The 23,161-nt window shown below is 44.5% G+C and overlaps 1 protein-coding gene across 1 annotated transcript in view; it reads right to left on the reverse strand.

The window, feature by feature from the left end:
* Window positions 1-251: 251 nt before the first annotated feature.
* The window catches only part of DNAJC7 (DnaJ heat shock protein family (Hsp40) member C7), a 33,095-nt gene continuing 10,185 nt past the window's right edge, over window positions 252-23,161 (reverse strand). Inside the window, exons 2-14 of the mRNA XM_028705180.2 lie at window positions 17,473-17,561; window positions 16,371-16,495; window positions 15,402-15,515; window positions 14,984-15,058; window positions 13,061-13,179; window positions 11,355-11,508; window positions 9,537-9,701; window positions 7,476-7,567; window positions 6,990-7,063; window positions 6,351-6,497; window positions 5,111-5,263; window positions 4,655-4,717; window positions 252-3,820 (exon numbers count right to left, since the gene is read on the reverse strand). Coding sequence (XP_028561013.1) covers window positions 3,783-3,820; window positions 4,655-4,717; window positions 5,111-5,263; window positions 6,351-6,497; window positions 6,990-7,063; window positions 7,476-7,567; window positions 9,537-9,701; window positions 11,355-11,508; window positions 13,061-13,179; window positions 14,984-15,058; window positions 15,402-15,515; window positions 16,371-16,495; window positions 17,473-17,561 — 1,408 coding nt within the window. The 3' untranslated portion in view covers window positions 252-3,782. The remainder of the gene's footprint in view (window positions 3,821-4,654; window positions 4,718-5,110; window positions 5,264-6,350; window positions 6,498-6,989; window positions 7,064-7,475; window positions 7,568-9,536; window positions 9,702-11,354; window positions 11,509-13,060; window positions 13,180-14,983; window positions 15,059-15,401; window positions 15,516-16,370; window positions 16,496-17,472; window positions 17,562-23,161) is intronic.

The following is a 23,161-nucleotide window of genomic DNA, read 5'->3' on the forward strand; positions in this document are numbered from 1 at the left end:
CTCCCCTTCTGCAAATGATCTGAAGACCAGGTCAAGGCCTCTCCCGAAGAAAAATAATTTTTTTGTCCTCTCCCACCCTCAGTGCCAGCAAAGGGGAAACTAGCTACACACCGTATAACTTAAAATTTGGCCACCAAAGATTTCTTGGGATGGGCTCTACGGTTGCTACTCATTCAATCCAGCTTCACACCACCACATTCACACGAAACCTCAGCAGTGTCCAGTCTATTCAAGGAAGCAAAAGTCACCAGTGAGATCTGGATTGTTTTATTTTTTATTTTGTACATCATATACAGTTTATAATAAAGTTAATATCAATTGCATACGGTTTTTGCTTCAGTCTGGTTTGAAATTTTCTGCATATAAACACATTATGAATCCTGCCTAACAAAACAGTCGCCAGTTTTTGTTCTCCGCTAATAATCTTCATTTTGGAAAGGTGAAAGAGTTCAAGTGGGACAGTGTGTTACTTAATCCAAGTGTGAAGCCATCCCCAGGAGAGAGGGGGAAGTGGGGTGTCGCTCTAAAAGAGATCATGCAAGAAACGTTTTAACGGGGGAAGGCTAGATCCTCACACTGAGGCGAAACAGAGTACGTTGAATATTTCTAGCTAAATGGCCTCAGCTCCAAATGGCTTCAACACTGGTTTGACCTGTCCTTCTCTCAGGCGGAAGTTCCAAAAAGGATGCAGTGCATGCAAGGAAATATAAGGCAGTGCACAGAAATAAAAAGAGTGTGTGTCTTTTGGGGTGGGGGGAAACAGAATTAGAAACGTCGAGGCAAAATGGCGAGCTTTCCTAGAAAGCTTCGCCCTTGAGCGCAGTGGCTCACAAGCAAGGTGGAAGCTGCCCCAGGTCTCTCTACTTGGAAAAGGTCTCCTGGTTTTTCCTCTCACCCCACCTTCCCACTGAGGCTTAAGTGCACGATACAAAACAAAGCCAGCGCAGCAGGGAGAAAAGCCCAAGCCCGCCTCCGAGCCAGTTCTCTACTTTCAGGGAGTTGTTCACTTAAGACAGCATTCAGAAATGCAATCCCCACCTGCAAACAGCCTGCCTGCCACTATCAGGTCGCACACAGATAAAGATGGCGAGGCAGAGCCTATGGGGGCCATCAGCAACAAAACATTCTGGTAGCTCTTAAATGCAATGCGAATAAATTCAAAAATAAACTTAAGAATGAGATGCAAAAGTTTAAAATGCCACGTTAGGTGTGGAGGATTTTTAGAAGCAGATCCTACAGTTCCTGCCTGCTACTTTTAACATAAAATCAAAAACCTATGAGGCCTCCTTAGTGGAATGGAAGCAGACCTTCAGGTAGTCAGAAATACACGATAAAAAGGCAAAACAAAAACCCTGCAGTAGTTGGTTTGAAATTGGCACTCACCAGCTTCACAATCAAAGTCCGGTCCCAGAAACTTCTGCCTATTGTTAGCTTTTAGATAGCAAAATGCCTGGAGACATGAAGGAAGTGACTTCCCATGAAAGCTTTAAGAAGATGTTCATCTGCAGCTGGCTAGGCAGCCCGTTCACCGAAAAAATAGCAACGTCCCTGGAAGCCTCGTTTTCTGTCTCTAGACAAAGGGATCTCAATCAGCCAAGAATCTAAGGTGGGGAGGGGAATACTTCAGAGGATGCTTCAGTCCTACTTTTCCCAGGTGTCCAGTAGCATCAGGCTACCAAGGGTTAACACCCTGCTTGTATAATTTGCTTCAGCGCAAGACAATTATGAAGAGCGATTTTGTGGCTTCGTATCCTTTCCTGCCAATTTTTGAACACAACTGTCCTATTTTTTTTTGTGATTAACATTCCAAGTATACGCAAGTCAAAATACCCACTTGATTCCGACTCCGGGATGTGTATACTCTGCCAATGAAATACGTGCCCATCAATGAAAACTACATCATGCAGGCCTAAACCAGAGAGACGGCGTTCCCAAGACCATGTGTTCAACACGAAAAGATCCTCATGTAACCCGAGACACCTAGATCCTGCTCCCCAGTTCTGGTGCTGACTTCCTTGCCATCTCCTCCCTTCAGCCTAGCTGGCAGTATGTGCTTCCTGCTATCAACTGCACCTCTGCCAAGAGAGATTCTCCTCCCAGGTACTTCAGCAGGAGGCTGGGGTTGGGAACCAGGGATCAAGGTAAAACCTACTGTTAAGCCTTCATCTGCCAAGAGGTGACCCACTTCAAAAGTAGCAGGCAACTCGCAGGGCTTGAGGACACCTCTTAAGATGGACCAGTAAATTAAAGTATCACTGATCGAAAACGGGTCACAAGTTGGAGTAGGGCAGGGAAGGGACAAACACCTACTTAAGATGGCTTGCCACTGCGAAGAAAAGGAATGAGCCAACTGCTGCAAACAAGGAGGTATTATGAACGCAGTTACTTGGTGTGGCCAAAATTCACAGTAATTACCACATGGGTAACAGTTTTTTTCCTTTGTTTTTTTAAGCTAGCCAACAATTCCAGGGTGGCTGGTTGTTACTATTTCAACTGCAAGTTATCATCTTGTGAAACAGCCCATCGGGTAGGTTCACAGCTCAGCTCTGAGCAAAATCTGAGGTTCCACGAGTACAAAGATGTATGCAGAATATTTTGAACTCAGCTCTCGGCACGAAGGATTTGTGCTTGGAGACGACAAGCAACTTTACAGCATGCTACAAGGGCTGCCCAGCAGAAACTCCGCAGTCCTCTTTACCCCAGAAGCCCCACACCCCAAAAACGCTTACTGATTTTTGTCTTCTTCAAGGCTGTACATATTGTCGGTCAATTCCGAAAAATCATTTCCGAGGGGGGGGGGGGAAATGTGGTTTTGAAGATCCCATACATTGGTTAAGGAACAGGTTCCGACGCTTAGGGTGGATTTGCACGTGGCATGTATGAACCGTGACCCTTGACATCGAGTGATGATTTGAATGTGCGAAATGGCCACTGCAGATCCAAAACCACACACACATGCACACATACAGAGATCTTTCATGACACCTGACATTCACCATACGCTTTTCAATGCGGTCAGGTTTACAGCTGCACTACAGGGGTCGTCACCAAACGACAAACACCTACGTGTTAAATCAGCCCTTACCATTTCCTTGGAAGTACTCAAGAAATTGGAAACAAAGAAGCTCCCCGCTCCTCCCCCCAAAATTAAAGACTCTTTGGAGGTATTACAGCAGGTGCTGAAAAGTGAGGCTGGGGGCATCTCCCTATTCCAAAGATGAATATCACTGATAGTAATGGCATGAGCTTCCCTATTTGCCTGTGTTCCTTAAGTGTGTGAATACCTTTGTTTATATGGTCTGGTGTGGCTACAGCCAGGATGATGGAACCGAAGCATGAAAACCCCTCATCATTAGGTTCTTCTTACTTACATAAATATGAAGGCATGTTATGTCCTTAAGAAAAGTCTCAGGCCTGTCTCAGAAGGTGAGGAATTCCGCCAGTTCAATCCCAGCAGCTTTGGGTGTCTGAAATTACTTATCATGGAGGAATCATTTTTTTTATTATTATTTCTCTCTCTCTCTCTTTTTTAATAAAGTTAACAATAAAACAAACAACAAAAAAGTATATTCCTTCACTGCCCCTCCCCCTTCTCTCTTCAAGCGCTGGTTTTCTCGTTAACACTCTAAAGCACACACAAAAAAACTGAGGTCTCCAACAGAGAAAACGCCACGGCCCTAAGAAACGTCGAGATGTGATGAAGGGAGAACATAACTCAAGGTTAAAAGAAGCAGGTCTGGCAAAGTAGGTGTGTCTCGGTAGAGATGGGACTCTTCTGCAGCTTAGCCAAACTGGAAAAAGAAATTCCCTGGTCCAGAAGCTAAAAGACACAGAGACACGTATTTAGAATTGGCATCCCTCTGGGGCACAATCCTGCTCCCTCCCTACAAGAAGCTGAGCGACAGCACAGCTCTGGATACTCAAGAGCTTAGAAGGATGGGCACCACAGTCTACGGACAAAACAAAAAGTCTCTTAGGTTCATACAGATAGTCAGTACTTTGCAGGGGGGATTTAAGTGTGTACTGGACTTTAGGTTTGCACATTTAAAGCGGATTAAAGCACTCTGGTGCCCTCTTAACTCTCCCACTTGCCCCAACTTTTTGCAGTTTGAAAAGTGAAGGGAAATGCACTGAGAAACAGGGGATGACCTAATGATTAATGGGAAGACACGTAAACACCTCAAATCAAAATGAATGCTCAATAGACATAGTCTAATCACCGCATAAACTTTGTGCCAGCAAATACTACAAATGCTTCACAAGCATTTAAGGAGCGCTTAAAAGGTTACGGCAACAAGATAAATGATGGGCTGAATGAAAGGGAAGGAGCCACAGCTGAACTCCAGGCCACATGCCTTGGGCTTGGAGATTTCTGAAATACTAAGTGATATATTTTTTTAAAACAAACAAACAAGGGAGCCTAAATCTTGATTCCACCCATGATTTGGGAGAACTGTGTGGTTTAAGGAATACAATTGAAATACGTTTCTGTTACCCACAGAGTTGGCCCTAAACCAGTCCACATGAACTTAATGGATTTCTAAAATTCCCAGGGGCCTGGAGATGTAGATTCAAGAGGCACTGCCAGAGCTGAAGCCTACAGCCTCTCTCTGCACAAACTCAGGACTCCCTCTGTTTAACTGATGGCACTTACCTTCAAAACTGAAGCCTCCTGGCCCTCCAAAGAACGCCTTGAAGATATTATTAGCATCAAAATCTATTTAGGGAAGGTGGAGATGGAAAAAGGAAAAGAAAAGTAAGAACAGGTGAGAAAAAGTTCCTGATGACCATCTTATGTGTGCACAACTAGTCTATAAAAATATGTTCATAGCATGGTTCCCTTCCCTCTGTGTGGCAGTTTTGTGAGAATCTAAACTTTTTCCCCTTGTCCAAGCCTTTTACAAAAATTGCCAGGTGTCATTTGAGCCAGACCTACTAGGCAGAAGGGACCAACAGATCCTATGCTCAGACTCAAAAATTACTGATGCTTTCGGAAAAACACACACTACAACTATTGCAAAGGTTTTGGTAATATTGTCCCACCCGATCCCAGAGATTCCCTTGTGGAAAAAGAAGCCAAGGGGGATGGACTCCTGGGCTCAGCACTCACCTCCCATATTCATGCCGTCCTCCTCCAGATCCTGCCCACTGTCGTAGCGGGCCTTCTTCTTCGGATCAGAGAGGATGGTGAAGGCTTCACCGACCTCTTTGAACTTCTTTTCTTCCTCTTTCTGGATCTCAGCACTTGCACCACTATGCCGATCTGTCAAAGGTTGGGAGAGAAGGAAAGATCTCAGCTGCGTTGAGAAAAGTGTTACATCCCAGGAGCCTCGGTGTGCATATTCTGTGCTAATAATAGATGACGTTCTCTGTCAAGGCAATCCAAATTCTATAGACAAGAGAAGCCCATTTTCTGGCCCTTTGATACATACGCAATTGAAGCAGATTTGCGTGATTGATCATTTATTCTGCCACATGTTTGTCACACAAAAGTATCCTGGTTTTTCCTGTCACGTAAAGGGACAAGGAGACATTCAAGGCACTGAAGTCTGGAAGACACGAATTCCACAAACCTATTCATGTAATATATGGGCCAATGAAGCACACTTTGAGTAAATAAGAGGCAGAAAAGGGGCAATGCAAAATCACAGCTGAAAGCGGTTGGAACTCACAAAATAAGGCAAAAGTAGTTATTGGTGCATTTCTGGAAGTAAATATGCTTAGGTGAGACCTTTAAATAAAGACCTGATGGGCATACAGAGAGTTTTAGGAATGCAGTCAGTTAAAGAAGGGGGAAAGACCCAAAAGGGGGACATGAGGTATTGTGTTATATGGGAAATGAGGCAATCTTTCTCTTTTCCACTGCCTGTGCACTAACAAGTGTGCCACTCTTCTCCCTGGATTGAATTCTTAAGAATTTCTTATATTTCTAGCCTCCCCTTCCTCAGTGGAGCTCAAAAAGAGCTTTGCAATTTGTGCCCTGCACGAGCTACTGGTTTGATCCAGCAGGGCTTTGTATGTTGTTAATCCAGACACATCCTTACTCGTCCTCTCTTTTTCTTTAATAAGAAGTCTTCTTGATTTTCAGTGTATAAACACAATTACGAAGAGTCCCGCCCCATCCCAACATACCCGCGCCCCCTCACAGGTCAGCCTATTAAGTTCTGCCAAAGTCCCATTGTTCCCTCTCTCTTAGGATGTTATGCCTGCCAAGCCCAACGTGCTGCAAGCATCTGGTGTGGAAGCTTAATTTTGCAAGGCACACTTCAGCTCCCTTCATAGCATGCTAGCTCCCACGGTCTGGGAACCAGCGGATTCTGAATGAGGATGCTGAGAGGATCTCTCTGTACCTGGGTGATGCATCAGGGCTCGCTTCCGATATGCCTTTTTGATCTCGTCTTCAGATGCGTTCTTGTCCACGCCCAGGATCTTGTAATAGTCTTTTCTCTTGCTTTTCTTCAGCTCCACCTGCGCGTTCTTAAGGAGTTGTTTGTGTTCTAGAACATAATGCAGAGAAGGGGAACTCTCAAAAAGCAGCCCTAACTGCACCAGAAAGGAACTGCCCCTAGCCCAAACGGTTTATAAACAGGGGTTTGCATGCATGGAATGTTCCCCTCTTTGATACAATCTCCTTTGCAAATCACAACACATACAGTTGAAGAAGTGAAGAGTCAGATGCAAGTCAGGAAAACGGGGAATGGAATTGTGTGTGGACGCTTATCAGGGTGGGCATACGGGGAATCCACACAGGCCTACTAGTCTAAGAAGGAAGAGGGAGAATTAAATGAAACATCAATACTCTTGGCCTGGAAAGAAACCCTCCAAGACCCATTTAAACCAAATAGTCCACCAAGTCACGGGATTTCTCTACCAGTTTAGGAAGGTCAGAGATTTGAATTTTGAGTACCCTGCATTTCGTACCCGCAAGAGATCACGGCGAAGGATGCCAGCTTTCAAGATCTTCTGAAAATGGCATGCTGTATTTTTACCTTTTGTTTTCTCCGTCTGGTAAACCTTTTCATAATCCCTCACAGCGTCTTCGTATTGCTCTGTGTCCATGTAACTATAAGCAAGGGAAGCACATTTAGCGATATCTAAATGGCAACAGCTTAAGAACGAGGCAAAAGAATTATATGTCAGAGGGGAGGGGCATCAGGATTTTAGAGATGCTTAGGTGGGCCATGGCCAAAAAAAGGTTGGGAACCGCTGACCTAAACCAATTGGCTATTGTTATCAAGGCAGTGGGAACCAAAAGTGTGATGCTTCCCTTTTACCTCATATGAAGACCTGTCTTATGCAAAGACCTGATCACCAGTCCACCTCTCCTCCAGCACCATCTGGACAGCAACCCAGCAGGGTTTCAGGGAGAGATGCTTCCTGGCTGTGCCTCACCTGATCTTTTTAAAATGGTGCTATCAGGAATGAGAACTGGAACTGGGCATGCCCAGTATTTAATATCAACAAGACACACTCACCACTGTGCTCTCCTCAGGTAGGCTTTGATGTATGTATCGTCCAGTTTGATGGCACTCGTGCAGTCTTCTATTGCTTCATCTAGCTTTCTAAGCTGCAAGACAAGCTGCAAGGTTAGGAAACGGACCCCTCTGCATTATTTTTCATTTCGGTCTCTAAGAGGGGAAGGCAGCAAACAGGTTTCCTCAAAGCTGTTTGCTTTTTTTTTTTTCAAGCCAAGAAACAAAAATGTTTTTAATCACTTTGGTTGCCCAGAAATATGACGGCACCACTCCTCGAAGGATAGAAAGCAAACTAGGGGGTAACAAAATAAAGATGCACACCATTATACGACCACACTGAATAGCCCAGAAACATCAGGCTGCTTGATAGATAGGGGATCAATCACTGAACGTGTAGATGAAGCATAGGATGAAACAAAGGACCAAAAGTTATCCAGGAGGGGAGGCGGGGAGAAGGAGTGGCTGAGCTAGTTTCCATATAACATTTTGGCAATCCGCATTACGCTATTCATTTGCTTGGATGCATTTCCACAGGTGCCCACCCTGCAGATCCCTTCTTATGGGGGGAAGTGAACCACTCCATGTTAGTTTATGAGAAACACAATGGAAAGTTTTTAAAGAAGAAGAGGAAGAGTTTAGATTTGATATCCCGCCTTTCATTACCTTTAAGGAGTCTCAAAGCGGCTAACATTCTTCTTTCCCTTCCTCCCCCACAACAAACACTCTGTGAGGTGAGTGGGGCTGAGAGACTTCAGAGAAGTGTGACTGGCCCAAGGTCACCCAGCAGCTGCATGTGGAGGAGCGGAGACGCGAACCCGGTTCCCCAGATTACGAGACTATCGCTCCTAACCACTACACCACACTGGCTCTCAATTTCTAAACAATTTCTAAACAATTTCAGAATGCAAGAAGCCCAGTACCCAAGAACTTCCTCAACTTATCAGTGGGTTGAAAGTTTCTCCTTGGCTTCCCAAGAATCACAGCACACAGTTTCCTCAAGGAACAAGAAAGCCCGTTGCTTAACCCTAGTGGTTCACAACACCACTCTTTGGTTCTTGTGCAATAACCTTCTTCCTGGTTTTGTTGAACTCTCCAAAAATCTATTTTATCTTCTGTTTTTTTGATATGTGTTGGTAAAAAAAATATACAAAATCAACATGTTGTGCAGCTGCTTTAAACTTCTCCCACCTCGTCTCAACAGCAGATGCAGAGTCGTCATCATAATGCAACCCCAACTGCCCCATTTGCGGTCAGGAACTGGCGATATCTGAGCCAAACCTGGCTTCCTCTAATGGGGCAGGGATGGTGATGGGACAGCCATCATCCGGCAACAAATTGTATAGTCATTGGGCACACTCTGAGCACCTGCCAAGTTGGCTAACTATTGGATGCTTTCAATTGCACTGTTTCACCACTTTGGCGTTTGCTGCCCTGGGCTCTCTTGGGAGGAAGTGAAGGATGGTGGGGGGGGGGCATTTAACACAAACCACAGACACCCAGTAGCAAAGAAGAGGTGCAGAGGGAACAGCATTTGTTGGTAGGCTTTGCACAACTCTCTCTATCCTGCCCAAGTTGCTTTCCAACAAAGTTAGCTACTGACTAGATTGTTTAATCCTAGACCTCAGTTTCCCTTTTTTTGAAAATATATATATTAGTGCTTATAGAGAAAAACACAAAATTTAAGATCAAGTATCGTTTCCTTTCCCCCCCAAACTAAGACTTTGATCTAAATAAAATAAAATCATAAAGAGAAGGAATAAAGAGAGAGAAATAAAGAAAAATAAATAGAAAAGAGGTTAAAAGAGAGTCAGGGTTTGACTCCCGAAACAGTTCAAAAACCAAGGCGTGGCTTCTGATTGGTTGCAGGAGCTTCCTGCAGTCAAGTGGAAGTTGCATTGGACGTTCGGCTTCTGAAAAATGTTCGCAAACTGGAACTCTTACTTCCAGGTTTGTGGCGTTCGGAAGCCAAAACATACGAGTACCAAGGTGTTCGAGAACCAAGGTACGACTGTATCTGATAAAAAAAAAGAACCACCACCAAAGTTTATTACGTCTCCTTACCTTTGCATTAACCGTCCCGCGGTTACAGAAGAGTTTGGCATTTGTTTTCCTGTTGTTTGGGTCTATTGCAAGGGCCTCTGTGTAAAGGTCGAAGGCGAGCTTGTAGTTCCCTTCCTTGAAGGCCTTGTTGCCATCGTCCTTCTTCGCTTTTAACGCTTTGGCGTTCTAGAAGAGAAGGAATTCATCAGGCACTGAAGAATTGGAGCAGCAAAAAACCCAAACCCATCACCATCAGGCCTGTCACCTAACTCAAGAAACTGCAGTTGACTAACTGGCATAAATTTGCGAGCAAGAACGAGGCCTGGAGGGTGGGAATTTCAGGGAAACCATAAAAGAAGCCCAGGGCGGCTGGGGCAAAATGATTCATACTGTGTGGGAGAAGGGAGGGTTGGCGCTTACCATAGTTGCCAAAAACAACAAAAAACTTCTATCATAATAAGTATGTCATTTTACAGGTAATCATGTGGCATAAAGGAAGGTACCACGTCAACTTTGTATTTCTCTCTCTCTCTCTCTCTCTCTCACACACACACACACACACACACACACAAAATAAAATACTGATTTTGACTGTTCTGAAACCAACGCTCTCCTTTAAGTCCTTGCCTTCCTTTCTCAGCAATGTATCAATACACCTGAGATTTGTGAATCCCCTAATTTGTGTTGATAAATCTGTTTAGCTCTCAGTCTGTATTGTGGTTTTTAAAAAATAATAATAATTGAGAGCTATCAACAGTTAAGGCTCCCCAACTGCACAACAGCTGTGAGGCACCCTTTTAAACTGATCTGAAGATTTTAATCTACACTGTTTAACTGGCAAAACATTGCAGGCCTTTTAAAATCCAAGAACAGCAAAGATGATTAGTATGATGCCAACAGCACACAAAACAATGTATATTAAACACACACTGACTTGCTCTGTACTCTGGATCCACTTGCAATTACTTCATAGTTGGGATAGGACTGCCTGCTGACGTTATGTGCCCACAGAATTTGAATTCTTATCATCAGTTAAGTAGCCAAACGCATCATTTGCTCCCCAAGGTATTTGTTCATGAGCATTACCATACTAGGGCCAGGACTAGATGTCTGCACAAAAAAGGGCATAATGTAATAATAGGTGCCAAGAAACTCAGCTTCTGACCACTTTCTGGTTGTGAATATATGCTTGAAAGCATATGGAAAATATCTGCTGAAAACTCAAAAGCCAGAGGCATCCGATTAAGATTCTCAGGGTATGGAAGTCAGTGTCCCTGACAACACCCCAGGATTTGCAAACATAGAATTATGAAAGATAGTAAAATGTCCAGAATAAATTATGCACCATGAGCAAAAATATGCAAGTTTACTCAGCCTGCATAATTTATACAGCTTGCAGAATTCAACCTTTCTTGGTGCGGAACTGAAGTTGCCTTGACCAGTTAACAGGTCTGTAATAATAGTAATAGTAATTCTTTATTATTACGGTCAAAGACCAGTTCATAATAGGTCTGTATTAGTCGGATTCCTTTATTTCAATGGGCCTGTTTTAGTCGGGCTTAATGTTATCAGTGAAATAGTAAGTGTGCATGCTTAAAATAAAAGGTATGGTGAGAAAAAAAGAAAAAGGGAAAAAAGGGGGGGAAAGAAAGGCATCTTCCGACTTCATCTCTAGAAAGGAACAAGCAGCGCAACATTTGCCCTCGTTCCTGAATGCCACCTGCCAAGTGATCTTGCCGCTGTTCCTTCTAAGCACAGGTGAAGGCAGCCCCGCCCCCTCCATCGCCCGCAGGCCTGCCAAAAGCAAAAGCCAGCCTGGCTGCTTCCTTTCATACTTACGCGGCAGGCGAGGCAGGCCTTGTCGTGGTCGGGAGCCATTTTGAGTGCCTGGATGAAGAACTGCACAGCCTTCTCAATGCAGTCTTCGTAGTAAAGGCACAGACCTCGGACGTACAGGGCATCAGCGTTTGTGGAGTCTATTCGCAAGATGTCGCTAAGCACAGAGACAAAGGCAGAGTCACAGAACTGTTGGTCACCAAAGGAGAGCTGGTCACATCCAGGGTGGATCAAAATCAATGATATAATAATAATAATAATAATAATAATAATAATAATAATAATAATAATAGGTTTTTTAAAAAATTGGATTTTTTTAATTTAAATGAGATTTTTTTTTAAAATAAAATGCTTTTAGAGGAAAAATCTTTCTAAAGATTGTTGTTGTTTAGTGATTTAGTTGTGTCCGACTCTTCGTGACCCCATGGATCAGAGCACTAAACTAAACTAAAGATAGTTTCCTGTTTAAGTTACATTGTAGTCCAAAGGCTATTCATCAGGAAATAAGGATTTGTTTTAAGTTATTCATGTATGCTAAAACTCAGTCTTAGGTGTATGTGAGTTTTTTAAATCATTTAATCACATCAGTTAACAAATATAGATACATATTATCACTTTAGTTAAATAGTTTAAATTGTTATTAAGGAAATGATTATTTTTCTCCTTCCAACAAAGTATAGCAGAAAAGTTGTCCACATATAAACAGTTAACTTATTAAACCTCACAATCTTTCCTAATTATCTGTCTATGTTATTTCTAATAGTATAACCAAATCAGTAATTTTTGATATAACTGTAAATACTACTTTGATTTTTTTTTTATTCCAAAAATGAAACCTTCCTCTGGTTGTAAATATTAAGATTAAATATTAAGATTATACCAGCAAGAGTCTTTCTATAAAAAAATGATTTAAATCAAGTCTTATAGGAGGAAAAGCACCAGCGAAACCTGCTCACTTACCCAGCTGATAATATCAGGCTACACAGGATTAGGGATAAACAGACCAATTAAAGTCTGGTCCGTCTGTTCTGCATGGAGATGGGACTAAATCCAATTTCTGTGCAGGTTTTTTTTTTAAAAAGGGAAAATACTTTAAAATCCATGCAGAAACTCTGGTTAAAAAAGTACTCCGAAAGCGGTCCAAGGGCTGCCGTGCTGCCTGTGTTCTTGTAAAAGCTTTTTATTGCCTTTTTTAAAAGTTCAAAACCCCGTCATCCAATGACCCACAGCCTGGACCAGCCAGCATGCAGGGCTCGTTGCTGTCGTGAGCTTTTAAGACAAGTGGCAGAAAGTCCCCCAAGGAGCAATGGGTCTTGATGATGTTCCATCACTCTCAGGGGAGAAACATGGCTGCCCCCAGCAATCTCCTTGCATTTCACCACAAGAGCAAGAAAACACCAAGTCCCATTGTTCCCAGGGAGAGCTTACTTTCATTGCATGGAGAGTGTGTGACAGCAAGGAACCCCACATGCTAGCTTGCCTCAGGCAGTGGGCAGCTGGTTTATCTGTGTTTGAACTTCTCCTTTTCAAAGGAATCCATGGGAATGTGGATTCTGAAGTGGATCCATGATCCAATCCAGGTTCTGCTCTGCCCGGATCGGATCAAGAAACTCCACTTTGGAACCTGAGGTTGACAAATTGCTCCCCCATCCCTACGCAGCAAAGGGAATTTCCCCACCAAGCCTGTTTCCAGCGGTTGCAGTTCCCACCTGGCCACAGACTGTGCTTCAGGGTAGCGACCCAGCAATGCTAAGCATTCCGCTTTGAGGATTTTGAACCGGTGGCAAGCGGGGGCAAACTCCAGAGCACGATCCATGCAGAAGACAACCTGGAGGGGGGGAAACAGTCAGTGAGAACAAGGAAAGACGGGAGTCAGTTCCATGCCTGTCAGATCAAGGGACTTGAATAACCTAGAACAGCACCCATGTGCTGGGTTCCGGGCAATTTGGAGTAAAAATGAACCAATTCCTTTGGGTGGAGCACCAACCCTGCTTGATGGAATGCAGAACACACTAGCTTCTTCTCACTGCAAAGGTAACCCAGATCTGCTCCAAACACACAAAGAAAAAAATTGCTGTTGCTTCTATTTTATGTGCAAAATAAACACATGGGCAGCAGAAGCTGCATTCTCCTCTGGGTCTGTGGGCTTACTGCCCCGCAGTCCGTCCTCAGAGGTTATTTTCTTCCAGCAGCAGAACCCGGCAGAAGAAAAATGGGGAAGAGTAGATGGGGAAGCTGCAGATCTCTGAGCTCCTCATTTGTCTGCCATAGGACCCCCCGTAAACCACTAACTTTTCGACTGGGGGCTGTTTATGTTAGCCAGATTTAATGTGTTTCCCTCAATGATAGTAAGAGGAAGATATTTAGCTCTCCCTGAAGCAGAGCGTCTCTGCAAATGTAGTAAACAGGAACCTGATACTTTGGAGCGTATTTTCTTTTCTTGTGATTTTGGCATTTATGCCAGAAGACAATTATTAGAGGCCTTACAACTTAACAGGTTAAATTCTATGCCACCAAGGGTTCAGGACCTGCTCTCGGACAGGAATCATCAAATTACTTTAATAGTGGCTGAATTTTTGAGTGCTGTCCATGTAGAAAGACTGGGCCATTATAGAGAGATTCAGTGGTTCTTAACTGATCGGTGATGTGGTAGTGTTGTATTGTATTATTTATGCAAATTGATTCTCTCTGGAGTTAAAGATCTGAGTAGGACAAACCGTGTTATGCTGAATTCGTATTTTGCACAATTTGCATACGCTGTTTGTTTGATAATGTGTGGTTTGCTATGCCTAATAAAGGATTGACTTTTTTTTACTCTGCGCCCACTCGCGTCTCGAGGTAACAAGAAGCGTTCCTGAAACAGGGGGGAAACCACCCCGCCGCAACAGCCATCAGACTAACCCAACAGGCCCGGAGTGTTAAGACAAGGGAGGGCGGGGTGAAGCTACCATGACAAATGGCTAACTCAAGCTCCAGGCCTCAATGAGTGACTTCACGGGCTCTCTTGCTGCTCCAGAGAAGAGACAGCTGCACAAGAAGGGGACCATTGTTTGGCCTGAGGCTCAGCTGGGTTTTCGGCTCCCCCCCCCCCGCCCCTTCCCATAGGTGACATCACTGCTGGGGGCAGCGGGAAGCGCCGAGACTCTCCAAATGATGGAGGCCATGAGAAGGAGATGCTCCTTCTCCAGAAACAAAGGGCACGTTTGACGCTGCCCAAGGAACAGAGAAGCCCGGGTAGAACTGGCTCGAGTCTCAGACAAGGCAGGGTTCTTCCTTAAGACAAACTTGAGATTGTCCCTGGCGAGCCAGCTGCTCTCAGCCATTAGGAGACAAGTGAGCTAGGAATTCACCGGGATATACGGAGGCCTTAACACCGGGGTCAAAGGGGCAAAGTTATTCTGTCTTAAGATGCACTCTGAGCATGAGCAGGGGGCACACAGGGACAAGCAATGAGCCATTTAAGGGAGACTGGATTCTGGTTCCATTGAGTAACCAGAAACAACCCTAGATCTTTCAGTCCTGGGGTGGTGAGGAGGGAATCAACCCTATCTCCAACTCATTCCCAAGGAAAGACCGCATTGTCGTGCGGATAAGGCGGCGGTCGGACGACTGCAAGGCTGCTTCGTTTGTACCTTTCGGAAATCCCGTTTCTCAAAGTCAATTTCGGCAATTTTCTCGTACTCTAGAACAGTTCTGGCGTTGTTCAGCTGCAATGCAAAGCAAGAGCACTGTCAGTTTCCACTGTTAACACCCCATGCAGCAAATAATTCTAAGGTTTTATTTATTTTTATTCAAAATATTTGCAACCCCGCCGCCCCTTCTGAAGAACAAGATTGCAGGCTGCATTTCTGCATATCTTGAATTCCACAAATACCTGCCTTATACCTTGTAGAGACTCTCAAGAATCTCTATATTTAAGAATCAAGCTAAGACATCCTTAGATGCTATTAGATACAAGCAAGCCAAGGTTGTCGATTCGGGACAACCACCCTAGTTCTGCCAGATGAGTATCCCTCTCTTCAGGCAAACCCAGACTTGAGAAAACCATACCTCTTGCTGAGCTTGTGCGTTTTTATGATCCAGTTCTAAAACTCGTTGGAAGCAGCGGCTGGCAGCCATGGCGTTGCCCAGAGATAGGTGACACTTCCCCTCCCGTAGGTGTCCCTGAGAACGGAGAGGTGGTGGTGAGTGGCAGAATCTTGACAGCATGCAGTGTAAATGTGGATCATCAGTAGGGGAGCTGCACATATTATTTTCATTATTTATTAAATTTGTGGGTAGTTTAATCTTGCCCACGGCAACCAAAAGCAACTTAAAACAGACATCGACAATAAAACCCACATAGATACATTAAAACCAAGAGGAAAGAAAAGTACAGTGGTACCTCGGTTTAAGAACAGCCCTGTTTACAAACTATTCGGTTTACGAATTGTGCAGAACCGGAAGTAGTGTCCTGGTTTGCGAACTTTACCTCGGTCTAAGAACAGAATCCGAACAGTGGAAGGGCACTGGCGGCGGGAGGCCTCATTAGGGAAAGCACGCCTCAGTTTAAGAACAGTTTCAGTTTAAGAATGGACTTCCGGAACGTATTAAGTTCATAAACCAAGTTACCACTGTACATCAGAAGCATCCCATCCACTTCTAAAAAGCCACAGATAGTTAAAGGCCAAAGGCCTGGTTATAGAGGAAAGTTTTCGCCTGATGCCTAAGGATACAAAATGATGATGCCAGGCGAGCCTCCCTGGGGAGCGCATTCTGCAAACGGGGAGCCACCGCAGAAAAGGCCCTGTTCTTGCATTGCTGTCCTCCAGACCTCTGGCAGAGAAGGCACATGAAGGAGGGCCTCAGATGATAATCGCAGGGTCCAGGTGGAGGAGGAGGAGGCAGTCTTTGTTGTGGTCCTGCGCTGTTTAAGGTTATATATGTCAAAGCCAGCACTCTGAACTGGGCTTGGAAATGGATTGGCAGCCAAGATTGGTGCTATATGCTGATACTGTCTTGCCACATGGAATAACATACCCGCAAAAAGCTGTCGTCCATCCTGACGGACTGCTGGGCATCTCCCAGGGCCTCCCGGAATTTGCCTAGCATCATGAGCGTGGCAGCACGGTTCCCATAGTAGCTGGCATTGCTGGGGCATGCATCTGGAGGACAGGGAGCAGAAGCGTTAAGTACAACAAAGACAGAGCAGAAATCCCCACCTTACCCTGTCCCCAGATCCTTGCCCTTTCAATAAGATGGAAGCAGAAAGCAAACACCATTCACTGGTAAGCTAAATTCTGGATCCCTAATGAAATTCAGAGGTCTGTGGTTTCGTTTGCACGTTATGATTCTTTAACAATTCAAGTTCGATAAAAATCAAAAGGTTAGTTTTTTAGATCTTGTGCCAACCCTCACCACCAAGTCCCAATGGTGTTTTTCTCTCCCCACTCCCAGTAAAATGGCACTTAGTAGAAACCATTCATTTCAATGTTTGTGCCTTTGCTCTGGGCATATAAACGACGAGGAAAGGAAAGGAAAGGAAAGGAAAGGAAAGGAAAGGAAAGAAAAGAAAAGGGGGGGAGTGGAGAGAACAGAGGTTAGAATCAGCAGGAAAGTTAAGGAAAGTTCAGAGGGCAAAAAATGGGGTAGGGTGGAAGACCCGGGAAAGATCCACTCTGAAATTTCAGCCCAATATTGCTATCCTATTTTTCAAGCTGCCTCCAAAACCATGTTCAGCAACTTTTTAAAATCTAGTTTGTAAGGCTGAGATTCTCAGGACTTTGAAGTTTTTACATTTCTGCATGTGAAACAGTCAGGTATGTGACAGCTTGCTTACACAAATATGGTTCAACTATGATATTCAGAATCACAGTGTTGTTTGGTGCACAAGAGAAACCTTGCCATTGCACAGGTGTTACAAGGACCTCTGCATAGAGGATGTTGGATCTAACTGTGGTATTCTGTTGTTGACTATGTATTGCCTACCCTGAACTGAGGCAAAGTATTACAAATCAGAGCAGAAGCGAGAGCTTTCGGACGAAGAAAATCAAGGCCCTTGTGGCCAGAACCAAATAGACCCACAGGCACGTTGCACCAATTCTCCGATTAACAAACCAAGAAAGCCATTCTCTCTCCTCACCTATCGCTTTTGTGTAGTAGTTGAACGCTTCATTGTAGTCCTTCTTGGCGTAAAAGGCATTTCCTTGCTCCTTGAAGGACTCTGCTTCTCTGAAAAGAAACAAGCTATCACAACCAAGAAGAGGCAGCAAGATCCAGCATAGGCAAGGCAACAGGGCAGAGCAGGGCTTCCAAACGTCTGAGTTAACTGATCCCCTGATGAGCTTCTGAAGTTGTCATCAACCCCAGCCCAAATTCTTAGGAACGTAAATGAAATTAAGAATGCCAATATATAAGCAGCGTTTATTACTCAGTCTCTATTGCTAGGACTCATAATATGTAAGTAATCTGGAATACTGTTATACTGAGGAATCATATGATTAAATACAGGTAACTCATTGGCAAGGGATCTGCACTCTGTACGTGCCTGGGTCTTTTGTTTTAGACACTCGTAGTTCCCAATATATCGGGACGTGGGTGGCGCTGTGGGTTCAACCACAGAGCCTAGGACTTGCCGACCAGAAGGTCAGCGGTTCAAATCCCCGCGACAGGGTGAGCTCCCATTGCTCGGTCCCTGCTCCTGCCAACCTAGCAGTTCGAAAGCACGTCGAAGTGCAAGTAGATAAATAGGTACCGCTCCGGCGGGAAGGTAAACAGCGTTTCCGTGCGCTGCTCTGGTTCGCCAGAAGGGCTTAGTCATGCTGGCCACATGACCCAGAAGCTGTACGCCGGCTCCCTTGGCCAATAAAGTGAGATGAGCGCCACAACCCCAGAGTCGGTCACGACTGGACCTAATGGTCAGGGGTCCCTTTACCTTTACCTCCCAATGTATTTTTTCATACTACACCACTTGAGCTTATTTTCCACCCTAGGCTCTTTTTGAACCCCAGGTCTTTATTCACATCCTGCACAGTCCCACTGACCCCAATATCAACCACTTTGGGAAACCCTGGGATAGAGGGTCACGCAATCAGCTAACCATGGTGCTAATGGCAGAGACTCCTCCCAGAAGCAGGAAAGCCACCCAAAGCTGTTGTTCATAAGGAACTGTGCACCATTTCTAGACAATCATCAAGGATACATGGCTGAGAATGATTTTAAGAGGCCATACAGAAGCTCCCCTAGCCCTGGGGAATGGATCACCTTAAACCAGGGGTGCACAACTCAACCAAACTGAGATCCCATGGAATGCTTTACACTAGAAACACTGTGTGTGGCCTGTCATGTTTCAAACGGAGGTCACGTGGCTGGGAACGAGGCATGCAATTAGGTGCTCTCACCATTGTCTTCTCTCCTCTGCCCTAACCATGGTTCAGAGTGAGTTTCAGATCCTGGTTAAGAGGGAGATCTGGTTTGCACCCACTGTGGCCACCATTGGTGCTGTTGGAGAAATTCATGTGTTAACTAACCCCTCCCCCTCTTTCCTTTCTCCTTCTGTGGTGGAACTCCTATTTGGGGACTTCCCTGGCTTTTTTCTGGCCCATGTAGGACCAGTCTGGATAGTTGGCATTGGTGAAGATTTGACGTTTTCATCCCCAAAAAGTTTTTGATATGAGTTTCTATTGAAACGAGGCTGCATTTTAATGTTGTACTTAATCTTGTTTTTAAGTTGCATTTTAATCAATTGTTTTTATACCTGGTGTTAGCCGCCCTGAGCCCAGTCTTGGCTGGGGAGGGCAGGGTATAAATAAATATTATTATTATTATTATTATTATTATTATTATTACTATTATTATTAACTATGCAAGCTGAGCAAGTTTCTCGATTGTTCATTTGCAACTGAATCATTACCTGTCTCACATCTAATGTCATATGACACTGGGCTAGAGGTGGCCATGGCCAGGGGAAATGGCCTGGTGGGCCAAATTAGGAAGCATGGGGGGCCCTAATTAGGCCCATGGGCCACAGGTTTCCCACATAGGGTTTTAAGGGTGTGTAGGCTTGCTATGGTTTTCCCAGTAGTGATGTATGGAAGTGAGAGCTGGACCATAAAGAAGGGTGATCACAGAAGAATTGATGCTTTTGAATTATGGTGTTGGAGGAGACTCTTGAGAGTCCCATGGACTGCAAGAAAATCAAACCTATCCATTCTTAAGGAAATCAGCCCTGAGTGCTCACTGGAAGGACAGATCCTGAAGCTGAGGCTCCAATATTTTGGCCACCTCATGAGAAGAGAAGACTCCCTGGAAAAGACCCTGATGTTGGGAAAGATGGAGGGCACAAGGAGAAGGGGACGGCAGAGGACGAGATGGTTGGACAGTGTTCTCGAAGCTACCAGCATGAGTTTGACCAAACTGCGGGAGGCAGTGGAAGACAGGAGTGCCTGGCATGCTCTGGTCCATGGGGTCATGAAGAGTCAGACACGACTAAACAACAACAACAACAGGTTTGCATGTGGTTAATGAATCAGGAAGTTACACCTGTACCTTTGTTTCTATTGTGAAGACCTGAACAAAATGGCCTATGTGGCTATTACTCCTGATTGTTATAGAGAACCTCCCAAGTTGAAAGAAAATATGCCAGTGAATACTAATTTCAGAGGACACAAAGTGACGGGATGGCTACTACACCCCCTTCCTTGTAGGATGCTGGTCTGAAAGGACGTTGTCTTATACAGCAAGTCTCTTCTTGCAATGGCCCAAACTGACATACTCACGGGAATATTTTCAGTTGACCAGAATGTTTTCAATGGGCTAATCAAGTAATAGCTGCAAAGCAGACTCAAACCATAATGGACAGATAGCTTTAAGCAGATCTATTCAGCAGAGTGCCACCTCCTCACTACTCCCAGGCAAGAGAAAGGCACTCTGGAGTGGACAATGCCAGCTATGTTAGGACAGCCCCTTGGAGAAAAGAGCAAAACAATAGAGAGTTGTGTTGGGGTGTGTTAACATGGTTTTAACCTCATTCTGGCCCCAACACTGGCCACCCCCTCTGGATTCCCTTCCCCCAAGGGTGTTCTCACTAGAATGGCATGGTTCATCCATTCTGCCAATACAATAGAAGCCAAGGACATCTCATCTCCCCAGGCGGCTCAGGGGCGGTGAAAACCATGACATGTGCAGCTCACGTTCACTGCAGCCAATCAAATTTGGCTCAAGAAGCTAACCATGGCCCTGATTCGTCCCTTGCTTATACATAATATAGTGGTTTAAGAGGAGTGGCACAGGCAGTTCAATAGAACGTGTCCTCCCCTGGAACGTGTCCAGAGGAGGGCAACCAAAATGGTCAAAGGCCTGGAAACGATGCCTTATGAGGAATGGCTAAGGGAGCTGGGCATGTTTAGCCTGGAGAAGAGGAGGTTAAGGGGTGATATGATAGCCATGTTCAAATATATAAAAGGAGGGAGGAGGGAGAAAGGTTGTTTTCTGCTGCTCCAGAGAAGCGGACACGGAGCAATGGATCCAAACTACAAGAAAGAAGATTCCACCTAAACATTAGGAAGAACTTCCTGACAGTAAGAGCTGTTCGACAGTGGAATTTGCTGCCAAGGAGTGTGGTGGAGTCTCCTTCTTTGGAGGTCTTTAAGCAGAGGCTTGACAACCATATGTCAGGAGTGCTCTGATGGTGTTTCCTGCTTGGCAGGGGGTTGGACTCGATGGCCCTTGTGGTCTATTCCAACTCTATGATTCTATGATACTAATAGGTTTGGGACAGTCAAAGAACAATTTTTAAAGTTCCAAAACCCTTCATTTTCACTTAAAAAAAATACTGTTATTTATTGCAGGTAGGCATGAGAAAACAAGGTCCACATTAAGACATAATTTGAAAGCAGGATTTCCCACTCTGTGGATTTGTGTTGGGCTCACTTAACAGAGAAGACTGGAATCATTCTCTTCTGGCTTGAAAACCAAAGTCAGCTCCCCACATCAACACAATGGAAAATGGTTTCAGAACAAGCCTGGATCAGAAACATACGACTGACCCTGGCTTGTTCTCACTAAAAGATGTCTTCAGAAGACATCTTAAGGCAGCCCTGTTCAGGGAAGTTTTTAATATGTAACGCTGTACTGTTTTTAACACTGATTGGGAGCCGCCCAGAGTGGCTGGGGAAACTCAGCCAGATGGGCAGGGTATAAATAATAAATTATTATTATTATAAAAAGAATGTAGAACAAACCACAGTTTCTCAGGTCTGGACCGTCACACGGAACTGTGGCTTGTTTGAAGTCAAGAGCAAAAGCTCCAACTTCCTCCTCACAGGCACAAAATGGAAGAGGAAAGGGCAACAGATTTGAGTCCAAGGCTCACTGTAGCTTATTTTGTCAGAACCAGACCAGTGAGTCTGGTTGGAATATTAGGAGGTTTAGGCCTAGTTCTTACAAATAGCAGGTGACATGGTAAACCAGTGCCGGCAGTCTGTCCCATTATGGACTGCAGGTGGGCACGTACAAGGGCAATAGAAATGGACGACTACCACAATGTAGAAATCACAACACGTGTTTCCTGCTCCACCCACTCAAACCTTCTCCCCTGCTTTCGGGTTCATAGCCTCTTTTAAAGAGATACTGATACCATCTCTTGAAACCTTTCTGCACATGAAGAAGAACTACAGTTGGTCTTTTTTTAAAATACCCCCCCGAAATTCTGGACACCCAATCAGGTGACTGCCAAAGGAGTAACAGCAAGTGCTTATCTTTTCTTGAAGGTGCTTTTAAAACAACAACAACAACCCTCCTATGTCATAACTAATGGACTGGTCCCACTTCATATCCCAGACATTTCCCCACAATAAAACTGGTTTGTTCAGCAGGTTAGATTTATATCAAGATTGGGCCCCAGATCACCACATGTGAACAAGCAGTATGGAAACTGTAATGCCAGCTGAGTCTTTTCCCCATTTATCCAGATAAAAGCTTATTTAAATAGAAAGGGGAGAGATATGCATTTTAGAGGACATACATAATTTGAAATGTATTCCTAAAGAATAAAGATGTTCTCTAGAATTTAACAGATACTACAGTGGTACCTCTAGTTGCAGGCATGATCCGTTCCGGGGTGCTGTTTGCACCTTGAAATGTCTGCAACTAGAGCGGCGCTTCTGCGCAAGCGTGGAGCGCGATAGAGCGCTTCTGCGCATGTCTGAAGTGTGCAGAACGCTTCTGCGCATGCGGCGAAACCCGGAAGTGTACATTGCCAGGTTTGCCGCGTTTGCAACCCGAAAACCCACAACGTGAAGCAAATGCAACAAGATGTATGACTGTACTAGGATTAGAAGGCAATGAGTGTGGCCACAATAGGAAAAAAATGGAACCAGGATACGTGGTAAAGCAGCGTTGAATTTACTGTTTGGTAAAAGGTGCCACCTTCTCAGTTGCTACTATTTATATAAAAAAAGCTGTATTAAGATGGGCCCTTTGGTGCCACCAGACTCCTTGGAAGTCCCTAAAGGGGGGAGGGGGCAAATGTTGACATGGCAATAGAGATAAAGGGGATTTTATCCATTTGTTGTGGAACTGTAGTAAGGAAAAGCTGTACAGTTGCCGATGTTCTCAAATAAATAGTTATTTTCTTTGCTAAATTATGTGAAAGAGCAAATACAATCTCCTTATTGGACCTGGGCCATGTAATTTTTTGTAATTTTGTAATTGCTCATGTTACAGAATGGAAAGATACAGTGGTACCTCGAGTTATGTTACCTTCGGGTAACGTAATTTCGGGTTGTGAACACGGCAATCCTGGAAGTGTATATTTCCAGGTTTCTCTGTGC

Source organism: Podarcis muralis, chromosome 13 (genome assembly GCF_964188315.1).
Source record: "Podarcis muralis chromosome 13, rPodMur119.hap1.1, whole genome shotgun sequence".
Lineage (NCBI taxonomy): Eukaryota > Metazoa > Chordata > Lepidosauria > Squamata > Lacertidae > Podarcis > Podarcis muralis.